Consider the following 26,299-nt stretch of genomic DNA (forward strand, 5'->3'; position numbering starts at 1 on the left):
ATTTTTGCATTTCATTTCTTAGACACCTTTTGAACTCTTCTGAAGGTTGGTTGTATAAAGGAGTCACAAACCCCCCTCCCAAAAAAAAATCTGGCTATGACCCCCAAGTCTGAGAGTTGTGGCTGCACTTGTACAGTTCCCCCTTCCCCGCCTGGCTTCTGGCTCCTGCCTCCTGGAACAGACTCAAATTGGCTCTTCAGATCAAGAGAGAAGGGGTCGGCTTCTTGCCCGGCCAAGCTTCTTTTGCGTATTTCTTTTTCTTGGGCTCATTCACAACTTCGGGATTAAAGACAGCAGGGTTGGGAGCTGGGTTCATGGCAACAGTGGAGGGGGCAACCGGAGTCAAGTCCACATCCGGGGCAAGATTAGGATAGGGCATTGGTAACCCCCCAATGAGCGCTGTGCCGTGAATAGTGTGGGTCTGGGCGCCTGCCTCATTGTTGGTGGGAGGCAGGCCTCCATACAGTCCTCCACCGTAGGGAAAGTTCTGCATGCGACGAGTTGCAGCCTCATCCACAGCCAGGGAGCCAGAATTGTCCATTCGCTTCTTCTGTCGAGAAACAAAACACACGGAATTAAAATATGTCTCGCAAAGACATTTAGCAGAATCTTGAGTTTTTGTGAGGAGGTGGATCTCCAGAAGGGAGGGGGCACATGCTACTCAGCCCAGATATCATATATGAGAGTGAAGACAGCCCCCCCTCCCCCCGGCTCCCCAGAGAGTACTATAGATCAAGGATGTCCAAACGTGGCAACTTTAAGACTTGTGGACACCCATGGCAGGCTGAGGAATTCTGGGATTTGAAGCCCAACAAATCTTAATTATTGCCAGGGTTGGACACCCCTGCTGCAGATGCAAATCGGAGTCTTCAGTCTGGCAAGATTTTTTTCTATAGGTGTGAGCAATAAGGAAGAATTAACACACGTTATTCTTGGTTTTGGGCCTGACGAACTTTTCACTTCAAAATACCAACTCCTCATTGTTAGCAGGGTTAAAAACAGAATTAGGTCATGAATTTCAGTCCCCTGCACTTTCCATTTTTATCAAGTCAGATCTAAGCCTATTCTCTAGGCTTGTATCCTGGCAGCTAAAACCTCACAGAAAACTATTTTAATTCAAAGCTGAGAGTTTGGTTCTGTGTGAATCTATAAATTAGCTAACCCTGTGTTCACTGCTGCATGGGTAGAGTTGAATTTCTGACCATTACTGAAGAAATACATCTTAATTTGAATGTCAAAGCAAGCTGTATTCTAGGAAAATGAATCCTGATTAAAACTTCTTCCTGGCTATGCAGAAAAGGAAGGGGAAATGAGGGCAATAATCTGTATTTCTATAGTCTAGTAACCAGGGAAAATGGTTGTTATATAAAATGGAATTCAGAAGCTTTTCATCTGGATGACTTTTATATTATATTTGTTATTTTTCACTTTGTGGAACAAAAGAAGATTGTGGATGAATTCAATTCTTCTTCTGTTTTATTGAAACCTAATCTTATTTCTTTACATATTTCTGTCCTTGGCAAAAAAGAAATATAATCCAATTGGCAACACAGTTCACTGGGAAAAATGTAATTAGGATCCGAATGCAAGTTCTAATACTGACAGTATATTTGTTCTGATTTAGTAGTAATAAGAATCAGACTGTTTAAGATTATTCCCATATTATTTTAATAAACTAAAGAGCCATATTAGCTATATTTTTCAATTTAGTTACATACCTTCACTGGAACTACTGCAGTCTGTACCATGTTTCTGAAACGCCCAACGGAAGGGTCCACATCCTCTGCAGGAGTAAAAGAGATTGAAGTACAGCAGTTAATCATAAGTGGAATCTCAGGAGTATATTTAGCACTGAGAGAATTTAATCCAAGCCTTTCCAAAAGGAAAGGCATTATCATTAATTATCTTCTTTAGGAAAGTATCCTGTATATTGATACATGCTTGCATGCAAGTAACAAGGCAGGCAGCGTTCTTTAGGAACAATCTGGGGGTCCACAGAGATTGGTGTTGGGGTACCCTCCAGATGTTTTGCATTATAACTGCAACTCTTGACCATGATAGCTAGAAGGGATGGGTTGTAATTCCAACCGTCAGAAGGGGACTGGGTTGCTTATTCCTGGCCCACATTACTCACCTGGATTAATGATTTCATCGTCATCGCTGAATGTTACTCTCGAGTTCTTTCGTTTTCTTTTTGGTCTCTGAATATCCAGATTCCCTTCTTCTATTGTCAATGTGGAAATCCTCTTGTTATGGGCCGTGTTGAACTCTGTCAGGTTCTAGGATGTCAAAAAGAAAGAGATTGCTATCGCAGTACAGATTAAAGGATTAACAATTTGGGGGAATGGAAACTGTGCTATAATTTCATACTCTGTAGTGGCAGTAATCTTATGATCTCTCTGGAACAGATAGAACTTTATCCTTCTGTGGGGTTTACTGGGAGGTGGGGGGGGGGAGAAATCTTGGCCAAGTCTTTTGGAAGAATATTAGGGTTTAGGATATGGCAAAGCTTTAGGCGTCCATTCTGTCTCTTAAAATCTGCCACCAAAATGAAAATTTGAAAACGCCATTTTTTGATAGGGACTACACAGTATTTAGACCCTAATCAAGAGGAAACTTCAATAGGGTATCAGACCAAACTTGAGCAGCTCTTGGCTTAGCTCACTAAAGAAGATATCCCCAGGTAAAACAAGCAATAAGAATCTGGTTCAAATAATTTGGTCACTACTACTATTCTCTTGCCTAGGCCCACCAATAGCAAATTTGTCACACAGAACCTTCCCTCCCCATCTTTAAGGATAGCACAGCTCTACTCAGGTACTAGTGCCAAGCCACAGTTCAAGCCAAAAGGTCTATGTTCCCTTCATAAACTAGATATGCAACATGGGTAATGCAGGTAAAAACACTGTGCTCACGTCTAACTCTGTTTCTTCCTCTGGCAGACCAAGTAAGCCCTTGAGTTCGTCGTCTTCACTGGTCATCTTCTCATCTCCTTTCACTGCCGAGGGCAATGTCTGGGGCTTTTCTCTCAAGGTGTAGGCCCGCGTGGAGGCACCAAAGGAAACCGTGGAATCAATGGGAATCTGTTGTGGCTTATGAGGCTCCAAACGAATATGGCCCAAAAACGTGCCATGTGCTAAGCATTTTAGAATAAGGAGGAGAGGAAAAGCAACAAATACTAATCATGTTACTAAAATATTACTTAAAGCACAGTCCCTTTCCTTAATTTTAGTGTATGCCTCCCTCTTAACCAGTGCCTCATACTATCCAGTTACTTTATAAACACTTCCACACCCCATCAGAATGCCCTGGACATTGTTTATCAACTTACTGCTGTTCAGGTCTATAAGAAAAACTCTCTTCAGATGTTTATGGTAAACCAAAGCAGCATGGACCCGAGAGCATGACTGGTGATCTATGGTGAAGTCGCACAGGTCGGGGTTTCTCCCAAAGAGATAGTATTTCTTCTCATCGATGATCAGTTTCTGTGACAAGATATCAAAGACAAATGGGTGAATATTTGGGGGGAGGCCTATACTTTCTTAAAATCATGGGCCTGGGTATAAAAAGGGGAGATCCTCATTGTGCCACGAGACTAAAAAAAAAAAGGTAACCAAAAGACTAGCAATTGAAAAATGTGTCACTCGTGGATAAAATTTTCATGTTTTAATTTTCACATTGGCTTAATCACAGGTAGCAATTTTTCATTGTATTCTAGTTAAAAATTTTAAGGGTTGGGTTATCCACAAATATTTACAGGTTCTTAAAAATAAGTATATATAGTCCTCATTACAATGGCAATTGGGACTAGAATTTTCATTGCTAAGCAAGGTGGTTATAAAATGTGACATCATATGACCTCATTGCTTAATCAAGAAGAGAAGCAACTTAGAACTAAGTAGAAATTTCCTGACAGTTAGAACAATTAATCAGTGGAACAACTTGCCTGCAGAAGTTGTGAATCCTCCAACACTGGAAGTTTTTAAGATGATGTTAAGATAACCATTTGTCTGAAGTGGTGTAGTTTCCTACCTAAGCAGGCGGTTGGACTAAAAGACTTCTAAGGTTCTCCCAACTCTGTTGTTCTGGTTTGTTCGTATAAAATAATTGAATCAAACTAAAATAAACAATGAGGGAAGGATGAATGGATTAAGAGTAAAGGAAAATCTAAGAAGGGTCATAATAGGATTGGATCCTCAAAACTGATATGTCTCCAGAACAAAAGAATACTATGTTGGGTATGGACATGATGGAAATCAGCTTGCTTTGCAAATATAGAGAGGACCAATTTGCAACATCTGCTGGCTTCTCCGCTGATTTCTCTTGTGTCTGTCTGTGAGGGAGTTTCACGAATGGTAATCACATCATAATTTTAAGCTTGTTGTCTGCCAAGTACCTGAATTGTGATTGCATGACTGTGAGGATGTTATGACGGACGGGTTGTAAGGTCCTATCATTCAGCACCCTTGCAGCAAAAGTGAACAGCTGCGGAACGAGTGGACGTAACCCAAGGGCCATGTGCGTGCATGCGTGTAATTCGTTTTTGCTTAGTGATCACAATTGGAACTGGCAACTCCATTGCTGTGCAATGTGGTCGCTAAGTGAAATATCATGTGATCATGATAGATTTATGAAACTTCTCATTTGGTTGTTAAGCAAGTTATTACAAGTTGTCAAGTGAGACATTATGTGACCGTGACTTGAGATTTTACGGCTAACCTCTCCATTGACCTTACTTGCTGGAAGCCAGTTGTAAAACATGTATCGATCACATGACTGTGGGGATGTGCTAAACAGTCATAAATGTAAGAACTGGTCATACAGTTACTTTTTCAGAACTGTTGTACATTGAACAGCTGCTAAACAGAGTAGCCATTAAGCAAGGTCTATCTTTATTTGCAGATAAGACAATCCATAAATAAGTCAAACCCAATTTTTGGGATGTATTTTGAACTTAAAATTCTTGGTTTATCTGCAAGTAGATAGGGTAATTAATCAAGATACAAAATCATTAATACCACATGACACTGCTTTTCAGTATGGGACAATTTATACTTATCTAAATTAGGGGTCCCCAGCCCTGGGCCCCTACCATGGCCTATTCACAATTGGGCCATGGGCCAGCACACAGGAGTGCATGCAGCTCAACTCACGCCAATGGCGGTCTGGTACAGTGGAGTTGTGTGTGCATGCGTGTGCGCACCAACCGGCTGCTCACATGAGTCAAACAGCATGCACGTGTGGCCCAGCCTGCCATTTGTGCAACCCTCTCCCGCCAAGCTGCAACAGTTGGGGACCATTGATCTAAATGACAATGGTACCTGCAGAAAAAATAAATTAACTAACAATTCAGCAACTTTACAAACAAGTATAATAAGTAGGCACACTGCCTCCAGAGTTACTTAAGTTATATAAAAAGAAATGGGAAAGCAGAAAAGCTAATTATTTTGCCATTCTTAAAGGCATCAACAACTGAAAACTCATTTGTGCCTCTGAGTTATAACCCAATGTGATTCTTCACACATAGAGCTTAATCACTTCATGGCTTAACTTTGATGTTGCACTTTTTAGACCCAGCCAATCACTAGTTTCACCTTTGAACTCTAAATGAGAGCGAAGGCACAGATGGCTTGGTTAGTATCAAGTGCTTAAGACGTCTGAAGAAGTGAAATAGCATCATAATTTGCAGTTACACATTGATAATACATTCTTCTTAAGAAGTGTTCCATCCCACTTTTGGGATATTTGGACAAACCAGAGAGAGTTATTAGAAAGTGCATGAGTCACTTGCTTAGTCCTTATACTGCTCCCTTCTTTCTTTCTTGTTACACTGCAATTAAACCAGGAATGATTCAATTAATTGTAGCTTTCAATTACATCTACATACAGATTCTTAAAGTAGAGACAACCAAGGTTTTCTGGTTTGGAAGAGAGACAGTATTGCAATGGAGAACAAACAATGTAAGAATGAAGTACCCAAACACCTTCTAACCAAAGACACAAATGCTGAAAATCTGAAATCTTGCAAAAACGGACTTCTGCACAAAAATAATCATTCTGGATCCAAATAGTAATCCAAATTATAAAAAACAATAAAAGATATGGGTGCACATTGAATTTTTCAGAACTGTTGTACATTGAACAGCTGCTAAACAGAGCAGCCATTAAGCAAGGTCTATCTTTATTTGCAGATAAGACAATCCATAAATAAGTCAAACCCAATTTTTGGGATGTATTTTGAACTTAAAATTCTTGGTTTATCTGCAAGTAGATAGGGTCATTAATCAACATACAAAATTATTAATACCACGTGACACTGCTTTTCAGCATGGGACAATTTATACTTATCTAAATTAGGGGTCCCCAGCCCCTGGGCCACCCCCCCACTACCATGGCCTATTCACAATTGGGCCGCGGGCCAGCACACAGGAGCGCATGCAGCTCAACTCACGGAACTTATTATTGTTTTTAATAATTTGGATTACTATTTGGATCCAGAATGATTATTTTTGTCCAGAAGTCTGTTTTTGCAAGATTTCAGATTTTCAGCATTTTCAATATCTTTGAATATTTGGATGCAAATAGCCACATGCAACTCCAACAGAAAAAAATTCAGATGTCTTGCTAGAAATAGCCAAGACAATCTAAAACTAAAAAAAACCCCAAAAGAATTTAGATATTCAGTCTTTCTTTCTGCCTGTGATAAGCTCTACAGCTATCCAGTACTGTATGTCACCTGGCTTGTATTCAAATTTTCTGCATCTATTTTCATACCTCAATAAGTTTGTCTCCTTTGACTACATCCAAGTGCAACCCTGGTGGAGGCTTTCCTGCCCTAGGAAACAAACACAAGAAAAATATTTTGTTTAAGAATACTTAAAAGTAGCCATTGGAACTTCTGAACTTATCAACAGATGTAAAATGATCACAAGTTGCTCTGATAGGGAGAACCTGAACTTGGGCACAAAAAAAGTCAGTTATGCTCAATGCTGGCCCTAATGTTTAGTTAAACTGAGCATACAATTTAAATATATAACAAATTGTGAATCAATTGCCTTCAGATGGTTGCCTGAAAAGGGGACTGAAAATTCGTTAATTTGGGCCTACAAATCACGAAACCTCCAGTTCATAAGGAATATGACTCCAATTATTTGAAAACAAAAGTGGTGTGTTCTATGTAGGGATTTCCTGGAAGCATCTGGAAGACCAGTGAGAAACAGCATGAATCAGAATTATTACTGTGCCCTTTGGCGACCGCATCTACTTGGAGAGGTTATTTATTTATTGAATTCAGCATATAAGGGAACAAATGTGTCTACAAATACAGTCTTACATATTTCTGTGATGTATAGGTTTATATGCCTGATTTAGAGAGGATGGCATGTGGCTGAGAAATAAAACTACATGACATGACTACATAAATACCTAACATCTCCTGTTCAGATCTTGCCTCTGCTACAAAGTATTTTAACTTTTATGCTCTCTCTCAAATTTGCTACACATAAACAGTTGTGTAGCAGCTAAAACTGTTAATATATGTTAAGCTTTTTGAGCACTCAAGATTTCAAATGCTTATTGCAGTTATTTTTGGATGCACAGTTACCACTACATAAAAAGACACAATCTCCAAGATTGGCTTCAGAGTCCTTGTTGGGTCCTGTCATTAGTTAAGGTCAAAACAATGGATGTGATACAAATGATTGTTTTGGTACAATACAGATGACTTTTTATCTTTGAAATGCCAATCTCTCTCTAAAAAAACCTTGGTGGATCTTGTATTACAAAATCCTTGAGCATATTTGCATTTTTAGGGCACATTTTGACAGCTCTTCAATTGTTGCTTTAATCTCTCTTTCACATTTTTTTCTGTAAAGTCTAACAAACACACAGTGAAGTCTACGATAGATCTTTCTCAATTTATTCCCAAGATAAGCTATTTCAAAAGAATAAGTCTCCAAGTCCTACAATTTAATGATTATTTAAATCACGTGACACAGTTGATGGCCAAGTTGAAACTCAAACAAACTTTCCACTTGGCAACTACTTTGATCCAAGGAATACATATTTGTATATACTGTAGATTTTAGTTACTACACTGTCCATTATTCAGATTCTTACCACTGAGGCAAGATTTGTGTCCAAATATCCCAAATGAATGTCCATGCTGCCTAAGTCAATTTCCCCACCACCTCCTCATTTTGTAGGTTAATATGCAGGACTTCAGTAACATACCTAGGATGAAAGCATATTTTGATTTCTCCCAGGCTCAGAGATTTTAAAGTAAAACTTATGTCATTTGTCCATACTCAGCAGCCTACTCTCTCATTTCACAAAGACCGTTCAGTAGCCACACAGCCTGCCCTAATCCATCATATCGCGTCCTACACTGAACTTCTTCGCCGTCCCTATTCCGAGGCACATCAATAAATAGCAAACCCTCTGCTCAGGACCAGAGGCATCCTTTTGAGGTGGAAAACATGTGTTCCGCCTAAGCTAAAAAACACACTTTCCCTCCCTCACATCCCAATTATTTCACATACGAAGCGCGACACTGCAACGCTCAAAGGACCAATCTTGAGGGGATTCCCTTCAATCGGTCCTCCCTTCCAGGGGCTCCTAACCCCCCCGTCCCCGGACCCGCTCCCCCTCTTTTAGGATGCTGCTCCGCCTCCCAAGGAAAACGCAGTCCCCCTTGCAACGGCCAAGTCGGCTTCCCCGCTCTCCAACGGCCCACACCCCCACCCTCACCAGGTCGGGCAGTCAAAGAGTGGGAGGCTACCGCCGCCGCCACCGGCAGAGTTTGCGTTCGCCGCCATCTTGTGACTGCCCCCATTCAGCTGGGCGCAAGGCACGCCGGGAAGCTGGAAGACCTGGCGGGAGGGTTGCGATCCCGGCATGCATCGCGGCCAGGCGGGCAAGCGTGGGGTGTGTGTGTATGGATAAGCGGGGAAAGAAAGGGGAGGGGGAGAGACAAGCCGCAGAGGATGGAACGTATTCCGTTCGGGGGCGACGTCACAACGACGCTCCTTTCCAAGAGCGGGAACAGGAGAAACCGTCGTGGGAGAGGGAGGCCATTTTATAGTCACGGAATTCAAGGCGGCGAGGTGCGCTTGCCTCTTGTGTGGGCCGGAGTCCGCGCTCTTTTTCTCCTGCAATCTGTGGCGGTGTTTTTTTATTGTTTTTGTTTCCTCCGGGTATTTTTTTTTAATGTGCAACTGTTCATTATTACATGATGCTGATGCCAGAAACGTATACGTCATAAAGGAGCCACGTGCGCGCGCTTCGCCTTTTAAAACCTCCAGCCCGTTTGCGGGGCGACGACAAGTCTCGTTCTGAGGTGTCCGCTGAGCAGAGCGACGGGCGCCTGCAAACCTCCCCTCGTCTCAAAAACGCTATAGAGCACTCACACAGAACAACTAGACATAAGAATAGTTTTTTCCCCCTGAACGCCATCATTCTGCTAAACAAATAATTCCCTCAACACTGTTAAAACTATTCACTAAATCTGCATTACTATTGCTATTCATCTCATCGTCCCTATCACCCATCTCCTCCCACTTACTACTGCACGACTGTAACTTTGTTGCTTGTATCCTTACGATTTATATTGTTTCATGATATGATTTGATTGCTTATTTGTACCCCATGACTATCATTAAGTGTTGCACCTTATGATTCTTGCTGAATGTATTTTATTTTTATTTATGTATACAGAGAGCGTTTGCACCCAATTCCTTGTGTGTCCAATCACACTTGGCCAATAAAGAATTCTAGTCTATTGAGTTGGATGCTTCCGAGTTAATTTTAGAGATGTTGGTCCCTTAGTCCTATAATGGTCTTGTCTGTATGTCTTAGGGCTGAGTTCATGCAATGTCCTTATACTAGTAGTAGCTGCATTTTGTACAAAAACTGTGTTTCAAGTATTACAAAGTCCATCCTGTGTGGTCCTCAGGTTGGTTTTAATACTTGGTTTGTGTATTGTGCCTTAACATTCGTGTGTACTGTGATGCCTGGAAACAACTCTACATTCTCTACACTAGTAATTAAATGTGAGGGCAGCCACTATCGGATACTTGGGTGAATTCTGAAGGTTTTGTCAGTTCACGATTTTCACAAGATAGCTACAATTTTTATTTGTCTGAAGGGTTATTACAAACAATCCAATTTTAACTCAACCCCCCTCCCCAACTGTACTTTGAAAAGGCATAACTGCCATACACTCATGGGTTGATTTGTGTTGTATGTGCATATGTATGTGTATGTCCTGGATATTGATACCACCACCTGGGACAACCCTGGCACAAGATCAATTGACTTGGCACGCGCTGATCCACCAAGGCTGCCAGACATCTGAGGACAGAAGAACAACCATAGCACAAGAGAGGTGAGCACTCTGCAATGGTGCCCACACGTCTGCCCGACATGTGGCAGCACATTTTGTGCCCACATAGGCCTTACGAGCCACTTGCAGACACATCATGGACAGCCCACAACCTGTTTGATGTCAAGGTCTTCTTCAATCATGATGGAAGAACATCATCATGTGCATATAATATGCACATATTTCCACACTGTGTGCTTTGGAATTATTTTTGGCTTCTTGGCAAATGCTGAACATAGGTTTTTCATGTCGTTTTTCAGAAGTGGTTAGTCATTCCTAGGGCTCTGAGTGAATGGCTGGCACCAAGTCAACCAGCTGGTTTCTTACTTAACCAAAGGCCTAGAACCACCATTTAATACTGACACTCATTTGCACACTTGGCAAAAACAAATCCTTTGGTGAATGTACTCTCTTTGATCAGTCTCATTGCCTTCTGACATAGATATATTTACTAATAACAAGATTTTGTAGTTTTCAATTATCAATTAATTTCCTGTAATTCAGGCTGTCTTGAAAGGAAAGTGGACCACCAAGGTTATCAGAGTTGCACTGATATTTAATTCGAAGATTTAAGTTGAACTAGAACTTCAATTGTACCAGGAAAAACCATGGTATCTCCACAAATTGATTTTTCATTTTTTTATAAATACAACCATTTTAGCATCCAGTAGTGTTCTTTTATTATCCTGCTTCTTGCTTCCACCAGTAAAAATATATATATACCGGTAGGTAGTCCTTGAACTATGTCCACATTGAGCCCAAAATTTCTGTTCCTAAGCAAGACAAGTGAGTTTTACCCCATTTACGATCTCTTGCCACAGTTAAGTGAATCAGTGGAGTTGTTAAGTGAATCAGTGCAGTTGTTAATAACACTGTTGTTAAGTGAATCTGGCTTCCCCATTGATTTTGCTTGTCAGAAGGTCACAAAGGTGATCACATGACTTTGGGACATTGCAGCCATCATAAATAGTAACCAGTTGCCAAGCATCTAAAATTTGATCATGTGACCACGGAGATGCAACACTCATTAGTGTGAAAAATGGTTGTAAGTCATCCGTGCTGCTGTAACTTTGAACCATCACTAAACGAATGGATGTAAGTTGAGGACTACCTGTATTTTAGATATCACTCTCTTAGAGAGTTATCACCAGGTAAAATCTGAAATAAAAATTGAGTTGCATTTGATAACAAATAGGGTAGGACGCCTCACTATTACTCCAGACATAACCTTCATTGGCAATGAAAGGAGAGTCTTAGCAGCAGACCCACAAAACGTATGCATTATACATTCTTATTAGAACATAATGAATTTAAGATACTGTTCAGAGGCATGAAACATAAATTTTCAACTGATAACATGAAGCACCATTTGGAATGGAATAACTTTTTCTAACAGTGCAGTCTTGGCCTTCAATTTCGAAGTCAAATATTTTCTCAACAATTTAAAGCCAATTTAAACTGTTCAGGTGATTTCTGCTAAAAAAAGAGACATGTCAAATATTTAAAAATGTTTATTGATATTTAAATGGATGGAATGATAGTGCAAAGAAAGATGTGCAACTGAGGGCATTGTTCTTCACGCAACTTTCACAGTTTAGTCATTTAAACATGTAAAATGTGTGAAGTAATAAATAGATGTCAGGAGAAAAACATTCACTATTTGTATACAGAATGTTACCAAGTCAACATGTTAGGCTTTCCATGCCCATTTCCTTTTAAGAGTATCATTGACCCAAATAAGCTATCCACCATAACACCAAATCAGACATAAAATGAAACCCATGGGTCATAAAGACACAGTATAGTGAATCTTAAACTTGCATGCTTCTAATCCTCCATTGATGCAAAAGGTTTAAAGCTTCCTTTTACTATTCAGAACACTTTTCCTAAACTCCCAATATGGAAAATGTTTTTTTAACCCAAGTAGGGTACTAGTATGTCAGGATTAAACTACTTTATACATTTAAATATAAGAGGAAATCAGAACATTCTCACTATATGCAAAGAAGGACAGAAGTCATATCAGCCTCAAGTATGCTGCTAACTTCTTTCATTAAATTTTGTTTTCCTAGTACATTTGACTGTAATATCCACAGATAGTCTAGGAAGGAAGTTGGTACTCCAAACTAGAAATCTTTTGGACAGACGTATTTACCAAAATCCCCAAAAGAAAGGCATAACCTATTATTTCCATTTCAGACTCTCGATGCCAACTTTTTACGGCTATAATATTTAATGTATGTGCTAGTGGTTCAAAGTTGGGAAGAGACAGTAGGATGGGCCATTTCCAAAGACACCTTCATTAAAAAAGACATCTGGACATATTACTAAGCAATTGATAGTCACCACAAAAATGGAGCAGAGAGAAACAGGACTTTAAATACAAATATTTTCAGACTAATCATTACTAAACGAGTTTCTGAAGAGAACCGGCTTGAATAAGCCTCATATTAGCTTTGCTATGTTTAGGGAAATTGAGATGTTCTCTCTTCACAATTTGAAAAACTTCTTTGTCTGCTACATAAGGTCCTATTTTCCTCCCAGCCCATTGGGCTACACTCAAAGCAGCTTCCGCAAAGTACACACAATTGAAGTCAGGAATTGCTGTTTCAAACAAGTGTGGCAGTTTCCTGTAGGGGGATGCACATCTGGAACAGCTGTGTGGATCACACTGAAAATTGCTTGGGATTTTGTACTTAGGAGTTATTCCTATATGAGTCACTTATAAAACCAGTACACATTAAAAAAGAGTTAGATCTGTAGTGTTTATGGCAATTAACAAACTAATCTAGATCACATCCTTCAATACTTGGGACAGGAACATTCGGGAAAACAAAACGAAGCCCTCCACAAGTTTAGTTACATAAAATAAATTAACATGGACTGTCTTCATGGTTCACTAAATCCAAGAACTAGTTAGCTTCATGTTAGTTTTTATATTATAATTACTAATGGAAAATCAGTTTGTGTTCCATCTCACCTCAATCCCCTCATTCCTTAGGCTTGTCTCAAGGCAGAAATATTAATTGCATATCTAATTCCACAGAAATGCTTCATTTTTGTACTTGCCAAATGATTATTATCAAGATTAAACAGGCTAAAGCCAAGCCAGAAATTAGGATGCAGATCTTCTTGCGTGATTTCTTCTGTTTAAAGCAAATAAAAAATAAAAATAAAATCACAATAGGGTATACTGCAGGGAAAGAGATATACACCCTTTCTGCCAAGAAAAGTGGCAAGAGATGTAACATTCAGCTCCCATTTCAGAATTAAAAGTTACAGTGAAAACCAACATAATTTTAAAAACCTGAGTAACTGGACAGTGGAATGGATCATATAAATCACTTTTTAAAAATGTAAAAAAAAAAACCTCACAAGTTTTTAACTGGTTGATTCAAAACTACTATTCAGAAAAAGAATATTTCTGTTAGTAAGCATTTTATTTTGTGCAATGTTTGGGTATCTTATCAGCACTAGCACTGATGATGTTAGCTAGTTTGGGTAATGAAACGTCTGCAAGAAAACCACCAAGCTCAGAGCAACAAAGACTCCTCATTTCAACCTTGAGCTACATTAAAAAGTATGCCATAACTTGGAGGCTGGGAAGCCAGAGTTAGCTCTCCCAAGACTGATGCATATAGGCTAAACATGCAGTTGGAAAAAGATCAGTTGAGTCAACAGAGAGGTAGAATATAGAAGATTAGCTGCTTGTATGCCTTTCATGCCTCTCAATCTGTCCTAAATCACAAACATTTAAAGGGACTGAATGGAAAGCTATATGTTTCTCATCATTTTGGATCTGAAAACGTTTGAAGTAAGAGACAGAGAAAGACAGCATTCTGAAAGACAGAAATCCCAACTATGCTGCCCCCACTTCTAATTCTGAAAGACTTTGGGGCTGTACAAAGATTACCTGATAATAAGCTCCTCTCTGCAACTGTTCATTGGCATTTTCCACATGGACTTCTGCATTCTCTACATTTGCTTCTATGCTATCTATAAAGAAAAAGAACATCCCCTTTAAAACAACAACCCACAACCATCATATGATGCATTTTTCCTACAGTTAAACCTTTTTATATAGCCTGTATAAAGTTATTTCAGCATGAGATTCGCTGTGTGGCATACCCTTTAGCTGTACTAAGGGGTAATCTGCTGATTAATCATTGTTAGCTTCATTTCAGATAGGGGGCTGTCTGTCAGGCCCAAACCTAGAGATGCAAATGAGTCTAATCCTTTATATGTTTATTCCAAATAGGCAGAATCTTGCCAAATTAAAGCTATAACTTTATAAGCTACTAGATAAATCTAATATAGTAGTTTGCAGCCAAGCAAAAAGCACTATTTACTTACCAATCATGTCTCCCTGATCATGGATCATCATAGCCAAATCTTTAAAAATCTGATTCACATCCAAGATATCTGCCTGAAAGGGAAGTTTGCAAAAAAATTTTTTTTACCCTTTTTGTGCTTATATGTTTCTATTATTATTTCGATTATTAAGACAAATAAATATTCCTGTTGCATTTATTTTTTTTCTAAATAACAACCTAGCATGGCTGATTGTCTCGCTGTCAATTCTACACTTATAGAAAGAGTCTTTTGTTGTCCTGTATTGCCACTATTGCTGAATCTTTGGATTCACCCTCCTCATTTATTCTTTAAAATGAAATTTCATTTATGGTCATATATCATAAGCGCTTTGTCGTCTTCCAGTCTTAGAAGAATACTTGGGTTTTATGTCTGGTTCACCCACCCCTTTCTACTACATCCTCCTCCTGTTTAATAACTGATTGTAAAAGTGCAACCCACGTTTTCCAAAATCCTACACTTCACCTGCTTATCTTTTAAGAAGACACAGGAAAATATCAATGTGCTGCACTTTGCAGCATTCTTCTAATTTCCCAAACACCAATTAGAAACTTTATGAATTTATCAAACACTATCAATGTTGCACATTTTGCTCTTATGTTGAGCTGTTACTAATTTGAGATTGCCTTGAAAGAAAGAAAAGTCATGTTCATATCCCAGGTCCCCAGTGACACATCTATTCACAGATACTATGCCTGGTGTCTATCAGATTCCTTGAACCACCTACTTTTAAGTGTTTTTTTTTAAATGTGAAAAACTGGCGTGCTGCCATATAACGGGCCAGCCTCAGGCTATTTCTTAATTTCCACGAATGCCTTTTTCCCTCTACTTTTTCTAATAAAAACCATAGTGATGGGTAACTCTAGTCTAGATCCTTAGCTTGAATTGTGTTCATTTGCCTAGAAAATACAGTAGCTTAGGTCTATAGACCTAGCTAGAAATGTCCTACAGAAGACAGAACTGAAGGAGATGGCAATTTGCATTAAGGTAAATGAAAGCTTTCTACCTAGGCATGTTTGTCATGGCAACCATTTTACAAATGGACAAGGCTGGCCATGCCAATCATTCTCCAAGATGTTCTCAAAATTCCAACAGTGGTCCTCAGACCAAAAAGGCATGCTGTACACTACAGTATTAGATAAATATCACAGAGTGCAAATGAAGAGCACAGAGTGGCTTTTGGCAAAAAGAGGCTTTTGACCCCTATAATGTGCATTTTTTAAAAAAAATTGCATCTAGTTAAATCTATCAGCTACTTACCTCCAATTGCCTAATGGCAGTTTCTCTCTCCTTGATTAACTCAAAATCTTGCTCTGTTATAGGTACGTCTTCTTCCTGAGCCTGCATCTGATCCCATTCTTCATTGCTGAAGGAAATAAAAATGGACAATTCACTCTTCTTGCTGTCCCCAGGAGATCAGGAAAAGGCTATTCAAACACTTTTTAAATTCACTTATATACCGTTACATTCCTTAGCTGTGGAAAATTCTTAGTTGTATTTAATACCACTATTAGATAGAATTCTTTATTGGCCAAGTGTGATTGGACACACAAGGAATTTGTCTTTGGTGCATACGCTCTCAGTGTACATAAAAGAAAAGATATATTTAGAGCTATATTGTTGACTAATCAGGATGTCAATAAGAAAATCAGGAGTGAGTAAGAGAAAGAGTACAAAGCCTGAGGAACATCCTGCTAAACAATGATTTGGCTCCAGTATCTGAATTCAACCACTATTTCTGAATAAAAGTTTGGCGTCATATGAGCAACCTGTGATGAAGGCACATCAGATTTATTTTCCGAATTGAATGTGGATTAGGAATGTTTTTGCAACTGAAGGAACAAGGTAATAGAGATCAGAAAGCAACATTACCTGTCAAATGAGACCAACTGCTCTTCTCTGCGTTTCTCATCTCCCTGGAATGAAACAATTCTAGATCAGTCAAAAATTTACACTGGGAGGATACGATGCAGCAATTAGATCCTTTCTGGCCTAATTAACAACAGCGTTTTTTTAACAAATGGATCTGGTGGATATATTCAAGGCAAAATTAGTTCTTTCATTTAAGAGAGTACCAATTAACCAAGAGAGGTTGTTAATAAAAATTGAACGACTGAAATGGAATTGAACTAAACAGGAAGGGACAAATATCTTACCAAGTAATTATGTCTGCAACAGTATGATAATTGGTTCCACCACAAAACCGCGTTCGACTAAACCGCGCTCGACGAAACCGTGTAGCTGACGTCATCAACAGCGCGACAACAGCGCGGAGACAGAAGCAGGCTGTAAACGCTAAACCTAAAATTAACCCCTAAACCTAAACCTAACCCCCTAAACCTAATCCTAAACCTAACCCTTAACCTAACCCTAACCCTAACCCTTAACCTAACCCTAAACCTAATCCTAACCCTAAACCTAATCCTAACCCTTAACCTAACCCTAAACCTAACCCTAACCCTTAACCTAACCCTAAACCTAACCCTAACCCTAACCCTAACCCTTAACCTAACCCTAAAGCTAACCCTTACCTTAAGTTGAATCGGCTTGCTTTCAAAGCGCTATTTAAAGCGCCCTTCTTTCTCCGTGCTCGCTGTTGTCGCCCTGTTGATGACGTCAGCGACGCGGTTTAATCGGGCGCGGCTTAGTCGAGCGCGGTTTTGTCGTGCCATGATGATAATTATTCCTGGCCCCCTTTGAATCACTCAGTCTGTCTAATTTAATCTGCTGGGTGCCAGACTGTGTGTGTGTGTGTGTGTGTGTGTGTGTGTGTGTGTAAGTGTAAAAGGAACTATGCCATCCAAGGTCACTGCTCTGAAGACTTGTAGTATTTTTTTCTATTCATCAATATGGTCATCAGTCGGGCATCATTGGTCCCTCGCCTCAAGTAACAACTGAACTTTCATTTTCTCCATCCAAATTACATAAGGTTGGCATAATATTGTATAACAGCTTGGCTGTGAAAGACAGCTACTGTCCTATGTATAGTTCTTGAGTTTGTTTGGAGCTTCTAACAGAGGAGTGCAGCTATTGGTATATCCTTAACCAAAGACTGGAACTCTCCTCCTATCTGGGATGGTCGTCCACTTCCAACGAGTGTCCAGCTTCAGGAGGGATACCCATGGATAGTGAGGGAGGGAGGTGACTGTTAGGAATATAATCTAATGGTTGGGTTGGCAATATATACATCATGTAACAATGTTATACCTGTTTCTTTAAATCATACTGTAAAATGTGATTGGTTGCTGTTTTCCTCAATCGGCCATAAGAGGGAGCCAGAATGACTATTAGCTCTCTGTTTGTTAGATGCTGGGCTGATCTGATCTGAGTGTTATGGAAGCTGGCTGTTAGAAAGTACCGTGAGCTATTGTAAGTTTTGCAACTGCTAGCAAACTTTGAGTACTGAACTGATTATATGATACTGGACTATGTTATTTGGATTATCCCTTAACTGAAAGACATTGATAACTGACTGTCTTATCCGTGTATGACTTGGACTGTTTGATGGACTCTGACACCTCTATTTCCATGAAAGTAAAAGTCTATTTAAACTGCAGTGTCTCTGTATGCTGGTGTGTGTTCTCCAACACAACTCTCACAACGCTTCTCTGAACGTACTCGCTCTCCCAATGGGGAGCTTACCTAACAATGACCACCCACTTAGCCAGCAACTGTAGCAATCAATAGAACGACAAATGTTGCATCCAGATTGCCCTCACTTCCTAGCTACTGTCGTGACAGAGATAAGGACAAGAAGATAATACTGCAGAAAGGAATTCACTTAAAAGTGCAAAGCAACCACCTTCACTTATTTTTTTCCAAGTGGGCATGAGAACATATATAAAGCCAGATTTTTTTCAGAACTTTCCTTGTTAAGAACCACCTATAGTATGACTTTAGAATAAACAGGGTAGATGTGAAGCTGGAAAATAGGGACATAAGAACTACCAGGTTAATAAGACACTTTGCCATCTATTTTTCCTTTTAAACAACTAAATTATTCTTTTGTGGAATAACAACTTACAGGGAAACGAGAGCCAGCTCTTGCCCTGGCAACAGTTTCCTTTTCTTTCTCCGAGACTCTTCTCTGCACTGCTTGAAAATTATTTAAGGCTGCAGAAAAGTCATTCATTAAACGCTCCTTCTGAAGTTTCTGCTGGCGCTAGAAAAGAAAAGAATTGTGTGTGATTATAAAAGCAAACTCACCAGCTTCAAAGAAATATTCATATGTTATTTATTAGCTCTTACTGGATATTTTCACAGCTTTCTACATGACTTTTAAGAAGAGATTGGACAATCATTTGTCCAGAATGGAATAAGGTCTACTGCTCGAGGAAGTGGTTGGACTAGAAGACCTCCAAGGTTCTTTCCAACTCTGTTATTCTGACTGATTTAGACCACATTTATCCACTGTTTTATTTAAAAGATTTTAAGGAGATTGCATGTTCACCCAAGACTGGGAATTTGGAGACCAGAGAATCAGTGTGAAAGGTTAGGGTGTGGGCTCAGATTAACATCCATTCACAACGATGAAAACTTGGGGAATGACTGGTTCAATCCCTCTCAGCCCAACCTCTTATTCCCAAGAGGGTTGCTGGGAATAAAATATTCATATTCTGATGATAAAATGGAAGAATGCTTTGATCAACATAATAATTGCAACAATAAGAAAAGCAGAGGTCCAACACTTCCAGCAAACCAGAGTGTGAAAGAGTGATTTACACCTATTTCATACACTGGCAGGCACTGAAAATTCATTTGTCAACTATATGCACATACTATTTAATGTCCATTATTACAGCAGATGGAATGAGAAATTATTCCGCATCTCCAAAACGCTATTTATACCTTATTCACGCTGAGAACTAGCATATGCAAAATATGTAAATCTATGAATGCCTTCTGCCCCCAGATCCATACCACCATGTTAAACAAGTATTGCCATTCCTGATGATTGAGTATAACATTAAGGCACGGTTCACACATCACCACGTTAATTTATAATGTTTTGCAAACTCAACCATTGTTGTTTTAAACCATGATTAAAAAGCAACGGTGTAATCTGATCAGCAAACCTGTTCAGTTTCACCCAATTCATGAAAACCACAGATAAATCCACAAACCTGTTCTGAAGTAGATAAGGGCAATGGAAGGGAGCCTAACTCCTTCAGGTATTCATTAGTCTCTTTGGCAAGCCGGTTTGCTGTGTTTTGCAACTGTTGTCTAGGAATAAACACACATTTCAGTTACATTTTGGCAAGGTTGTGTCCTAGTTCGATTTCCTTTTAACTTTATACTGCCATCTATTTGAATGGTGATTTGAACTGGATTATTTCTTTATTGACTCAAACTGTTCCCCTTTGCCCAATCCAAGATCGGTCAAACTCTGCTTTTCGAATTAAAACAACTAACTTAGATATCCATCCTGCTTTCAAAACCCAGTCCATTGGATTCAACAGTTTTTGTTTTTGTTCCGAATTGTTTCTTCCTTGAGCATTTCTCCCCTACTTGACAATTTTTTAAAGATTGGATTCACAATGTCTCCATTCAGTCTGATTTAAACAACACTCCATAACAAAACAAAACAAAACAAAACCCCAGAACTCCTTGTTATTCAGTGGTGAAAAAAAATGCTTTGAATGTGGAAGTTATTTAAAGCTTATGTCCAAGCCTATTCTTAGAATTGCTGCAACTCCATTATGAACAGATGGAACAGGAGTTTTGCAGATTCTGCTCATAAAGCAGTGGTTTGAGAAGCTATCCCATGTCACTTTCTTTATTCTCTAGTTTCTTGCTTTCTGGCATTTAATTCTTTTTTTTTTTTTTAATTCAGCTCTTGGAGAACAATTGGGGTATGATTTCCTTCTGGCTCTTGTAACAAGGGGATTTTGTTCATATGATTATTTTTTTGCTTAATTTCTAGAACTTGCGCATTTTAAAATCCACACAGTATTGTGAAAAATCAGTTAGGACTTTCGATATCTTGTAATGCTATCATACAAAATTATCCAGTTCCTGTTCTTATCTATGCACCTGCTCTTTTTCTCTACCTTGTTCATGTTCATAAAACTGAAGCTAAGCTATCCACAAATCACCTTTTTTCTTAACCCATTTGTGTTGGAAATTATTTACAATATTAAATTATTCTAGTCTATGAATTTGTTAGACCACAAAGTTAAGATCTCCAAAATTAACGTGAGTATCTGATTAGCCCTCAAGCCCTGCATACCTTAAAATGCTACTCAGATCATACTTACAAGTTTTCCTGCAGTTTGGTTGAATCCTGCTTGGTTCCCAACTGATTCATCAAATTCTTTATTTGAGAAGCTGTAAAAAAAAAACATATCGTTTGGCATGTACAAGTAATCCTCAACTTACAACCACAAATGAGCCCCAAATTTCTGTTGCTAAGCGACACATTTGTTAAGTGAATTTTACAACCTCCCTTTCCACAGTTTTTAAGTGAATCCCTGCAATTGTTAAAATTAGTAACACAGTTGTTAAGTGAATCTGGCTTCCCCATTGACTTTGTTTGTCAGAAGGTCGCAAAAGGTGATCACATAGCAATAGCAATAGCAGTTAGACTTATATACCGCTTCATAGGGCTTTCAGCCCTCTCTAAGCGGTTTACAGAGTCAGCATATCGCCCCCAACAACAATCCGGGTCCTCATTTTACCCACCTCGGAAGGGTGGGAGGCTGAGTCAACCCTGAGCCGGTGAGATTTGAACAGCCGAACTGCAGAACTGCAGTCAGCTGAAGTAGCCTGCAGTGCTGCATTTAACCACTGTGCCACCTCGGCAGAGAGACATTGCAACCATCATAAATACGAGTTAGTTGCCAACTGTATGGATTTTGATCACATGACTATGGGGATGCGGTAACAGTTTTAAGTGTGAAAAAGATCTTAAGTCCCTTTTTGGAGTGCCCTTGTAACTTTGAATGGTCACTAAACAAACCGTTGTAAATTGAGAACTACCTGTATGTTCCCCACTGAGTTATGAGAAAATGAGAGAGTGTGAATTATTTGGTGCAACACAAAGTCTATGAGTAATTAAAGTGGGTTATTAAACTGAGAGACTACAGTCATAACCCACAACAATGAGGAAAGTAATTTACACTTGACTGCCTTAAACATCAGACTGTTACTTCAAATTCTAGACTCTTATAATCCTCCCCCTGCAAACATTTTTTCAATGACTATGAAGTCATCAGAAACCAAGCTTGACTGAAAAAAAATGATTATTTTTTACTTGCAGGAAACAAAGAATAAACCAATCAGACACAGTGATCTTAAAGACATATAGGAAGGATAGAGGGATTGAACACATAAGTGGAATTGTTGGTTCCAAAGTAATATCCCTCATCTGCACTGACTCTATTTATCTATCTTAGCAGCTGTTCTAGTCCCAAAACAGGTATGCAGCTGTTTTATTCCATCCCTATTGAATAATGGACCCATTCACAACAAATGTGAGCATATAAACCTGGCTTAAAGTCAGAAATGAAGAGTCATCTTCTAAGATAGTTACTGATTACTGATAAATAATGTATAAATCAGGGGTCTCCAAACTTAGCAACATTAAACCTTGTGGGCTTCAACTTCCAGACTTCCTCAGCCAGCCATGCTGGTTAGTGAATTCTGGGAGTTGAAGTCCACAAGCCTTAATATTGCCAAGTTTGGAGAACCCTGGTGTAAAAAATTCCAGTGCTCACAACTTGTCTCAACAAAGTTACAACAATGAGTAGATGGCTTTAGCGCACAAAAAGACTTAAATAAAATCAGACTATCAGGATGCTAATCTGGCACCATTGAATCACATGCTTAGAGGCAGCTATAATTTTCCAATTATAAATTGAGAAACCAAAACAAAAAACAATCCACTAAAACTCCTGACATTCAACAGAAGAGGGATTGTTTAGACCTCATGCTATTCTGGGTCCTTTTGGAGAACAGCAATTCATCTAATTCATGTTACTCTGGGCACTTTTTAGGAACAGCAATTATTAGTAACATCAACATATTTCTCCCTAAGTCATGGGGAAGGCTGCTATCAAAATTATTTCATCTATTTATGACTTATTGTTTAAATACGTTGATGTGAGAAGAGGCTAAATTAAAAAAAAATGCCATCAAGGAAATGCCAGTGAGATTGCTAGTCAGTAATGACATGCACTAATATCTTTTATTACAAAACAAAAACGAAAACAACTCTTCCCTTATTGAAAAATGAAGTTCTGGGATTATTTTTTTTGGCAGATATCAACACGCATTCTGTAAATATGTTTTAAAAGTATTGATTCCAATCCTAGTCCATAATGTGGATTTCAGAAGATCTGTTGGAGATTAGATCCCCATAAAAATGAAGACATTCTCTGATGAAGAAGCCAATTATGCGGCTTATAAACTTAAAATAAAAGCCCCATCCAGCTGCAGGCACTTTATAGCCTAGTTATGTTGCATACAAAGCTTCAGTCCATTGATCTCTAAAGCTGCACAAACAGGACAATTCAAGCCTATGTCGATTCCTCAGCAGGCTGCAGGCTGTGCCAGTAGGAGATCATCTCTCATATTAAATGTGGGTGTGATTTGGTCTCATGGGGAAAATTAAGGACCTATTCCTTGAACATTTTTGTCGTATCAGTTTGCCAGCTACAAGCCCAAAATGAAACCAATAGGAGCTATGACTTAACTTAGATTTGCTCATTTTGCTGACCACTTCCTTGTAATGCTATGCAAAGTTTGGTGTAGTATTGAGTTTGTTGGCAAGAAAATGGCAAAGCCTGAATTCCAGCAGTCCCCTGGGCATGAAAGCCAGCTGGAATGAGTTTATGTCAATCACTCTCAGTCCTGTCTACCTTACAGGACTTGTTGTGGGGAAAATAGGAGGTGGGAACAGACATATCATTACCTAAACTAGATCACATCATCAATGCTGGAAGGGAGTGGAGTCTGCTCTTAATTTATATTCTATTGGCTCGGCCTGTCAGTGCTGATGAGAGTGGTCTTGGAATAGCTGTAGTGTTTTGTTTTTTTTCCTGTTAAAAATATTTGACTTGTTTAAATATTTACATCACCATCTCTATCACACTAAAACTATGGACAGCTTTCTCAAATACCCTGATCTACTGTAGAGAACAACCAGTAGGCAAAAATGGGGATAGATAACACCATTATCATCATCATCATCATCATCATCATCATCATCATCATCATCATCATGTTAGCTATTAGGAAAGAGATAGTACCTAAGTTCCACTTACAACTATAACCATGTTGCTTGTATCTTTAAAATTGTTTCATTTGTTTCCTAGTATAATTTGATTGCTTATTAGAAACCTATGACTATCACTAAGTTTTGCATCTTATGATTCTTGATGAATGTATTCTATTTTATTTTTGTTTATGTACACTGAAAGCATATGCACCAAAGACAAATTCCTTGTGTGTCCAATCATACTTGGCCAATAAAGAATTCTATTCTATTCTATTCTATTCTATTCTATTCTATTCATCTATTCTATCATCATCTCTTTTATTCATTAAACATGAAACTCAATCAACTGAACATTTAACACCAACATCATTGACTGCCGCTGATGGTTGATAATATTTGTGATACATTTTGAGTGTTCACTTTATTAATTATTATTAATTAGTATTATTCGTATTAATGAGGACAGTCTTCTAAAACGTTGCATGCAAATAGGGATCATGCCTAGACTCTTAGGCTTTGGAACTGATTGCTACTATATTTCTGATCCCAATTCGTAAGTTTCAGTATTTAACATTTTAAACACATACACACTTTCTTTAAATGTTAGGCGATCGGGTGGATGTGACCAATGAAGACGCGGTGCAAATGCTTTAAAATAAAAGAGGTTAGCGAGAACTGGGAAGGGGGCGGGGGATATAAGAAACGGCGTCATTTCTAAAGGAAAGATTTTTGTTTTGTTTTGTTTTGGAGGGAGGGAGGGAGGGAGGACGGGATAATCCAGGAGATGATGGGAGTTATGTGGGTCAAAGAGATAGAAAGCATCACTCACTGCATTGTGCCAGGCGCTGGATGTTGGTGCTGCAGGTCTGGATAATGGTGCTGAAATCTCGAACCGGAAGCCCCCCAGGCCGGTAAGTCTCTAACTGTCCGTACGACATAGTTATCTCTAAAGCCTCAGGGAAGGGGAGAGAAAAAAAAATCCAGAAAACACAACAAGAAAACAACCCCAACCGAGAAGGACAAAAACCTCCGATTTATCTGTCAAACCGAGACCCTGCCGACGCCTCCACAACTGCGCACGCGCACCAGGCAGGCCCGACCTTTTCTCTTCCACCCCCCCTCCCCTTTCTCACGCAGGCGCACAGTAGAAGCCTAAACAGGACAGCCCACCTCCCGCCTTTCTCACTCGAGGAAGCGGGAGCTGGTTGGGCGAGGCGAGGGAAAGCCAAAGGGGCTGTACGCATGCGCCCTAGCCGCGAATGTTCGAAGGCTTGGTCCAACCGCCGTTATCTCAAATCGAAGCTCGGTGCCATGGCAACCAGGGGTAGCTTGGTGGCGGCGTCGGCGTTGCTGTTTAAAGGAGGCCGCGGTGGTCGTTGTGATGATGATGAGGATTCCCCAAGAGATAACGGCGTGGCGTCGGTTCCTTCTTGTCCCTGAACCGCTTTCGGTCGTCAGTGTGGAATGCTGGCGACAGTTTAACAGTAACAGAGTTGGAAGGGTTCTTGGAGGTCATCTAGTCAACCCCCTGCTCACGCAGGAGACCTATACTAGGGATTCGAACCGTCGAACCTTTCTGATCGACATGCTCAGCGTCTTAGCCACCTACCAAGGCTACACCCATCGCCAGTTCCGTTGAATTAAATGGGGATTGATTGACTCTTCCGTAAAGGTGACTCGGATGAAAGCGAAATAACCGATATATCAATAACAGCGCTACCGAATTCAATAGGCCTGGCTTGCAGGTACGTGACCCAAGGATTACATCATGGATGTTATTCTGCGAATGCTTACTAGAGGTTAGTTTCCCCCTTCACATATATGTGCTAGTCGTTTCCGACTCTAGGGGGCAGTGCTCATCTCCGTTGCAAAGCCAAAGAGTCAGCATTGTCCGAAGACGTCTCTGTGGTCATCTGGCTGGCATGGCTAAATGCTGAAGGCGCACGGAACACTGTTCCCTTCCCACCAAAGGTGGTTCATATTTTTTTACTTGCATTTTTTACGTGCTTTCGAACTGCTAGGTTGGCAGAATCTGGGACAAATAACGGGAACTCACTCCGTTACACGGCGCTAGGGATTCGAACCACCAAAGTGCCGACCTTTCTGATTGACAAACTCTGAGCCAACACACTAGAGATCAACGCCTTGAGGTCGGTGGCCTTTTTTGCAGGTACTTGGGGATTAAAGACCAAACTGAAAAATTGGGGGCAACTATCAGATGGCAGCAGGATTGTGGGTATCTTGGCTGCCACTTACTAGTCAATGGGATCTTGCAGTCTTGTAAAAATACCCCTTGGAAAAATTATCCTTGGAAATGAGTCAAAAAGTGA

At 39.6% G+C, this 26,299-nt stretch overlaps 2 protein-coding genes and 1 non-coding gene across 6 annotated transcripts; all 3 read right to left on the reverse strand.

Annotated features, from left to right (window-relative positions):
• Positions 1-76: 76 nt before the first annotated feature.
• On the reverse strand, positions 77-8,836 carry PPP1R8 (protein phosphatase 1 regulatory subunit 8). 4 transcript variants are annotated; one of them, XM_014054321.2, is made up of 7 exons: positions 8,749-8,836; positions 6,775-6,835; positions 3,332-3,485; positions 2,916-3,136; positions 2,135-2,279; positions 1,719-1,783; positions 77-550 (listed from the first exon to the last, which is right to left on the reverse strand). In XM_014054321.2, the coding sequence occupies exons 1-7, from the start codon at positions 8,814-8,816 to the stop codon at positions 197-199; spliced, it is 1,068 nt and encodes a 355-aa protein (XP_013909796.2). In that variant the 5' UTR covers positions 8,817-8,836; the 3' UTR covers positions 77-196. The 4 variants fall into 4 exon arrangements, with proteins under 4 accessions (XP_013909796.2, XP_087583128.1, XP_013909795.2 ...); XM_087727002.1 differs by having other exon boundaries at positions 77-547; positions 2,916-3,178; XM_014054320.2 differs by having other exon boundaries at positions 2,916-3,178.
• LOC148043066 (small Cajal body-specific RNA 1) lies at positions 5,483-5,650 on the reverse strand. The gene has a single exon (XR_015698430.1).
• Positions 8,837-11,877: 3,041 nt separating the features above from the next.
• STX12 (syntaxin 12) lies at positions 11,878-25,067 on the reverse strand. Its single transcript, XM_087727069.1, has 9 exons — positions 24,799-25,067; positions 21,010-21,079; positions 19,876-19,975; positions 18,777-18,914; positions 16,625-16,668; positions 16,013-16,118; positions 14,735-14,807; positions 14,295-14,377; positions 11,878-13,527 (listed from the first exon to the last, which is right to left on the reverse strand). Exons 1-9 carry the CDS (start codon positions 24,905-24,907, stop codon positions 13,435-13,437), a joined length of 816 nt encoding a protein of 271 aa, XP_087583195.1. The 5' UTR covers positions 24,908-25,067; the 3' UTR covers positions 11,878-13,434.
• Positions 25,068-26,299: the final 1,232 nt, after the last annotated feature.

The sequence above is a fragment of the Thamnophis sirtalis genome, unplaced genomic scaffold (genome assembly GCF_051295495.1).
Source record: "Thamnophis sirtalis isolate CommonGarterSnake01/CBP01778 unplaced genomic scaffold, rThaSir2_p1.2 scaffold_13, whole genome shotgun sequence".
In the NCBI taxonomy this organism is placed as follows: domain Eukaryota; kingdom Metazoa; phylum Chordata; class Lepidosauria; order Squamata; family Natricidae; genus Thamnophis; species Thamnophis sirtalis.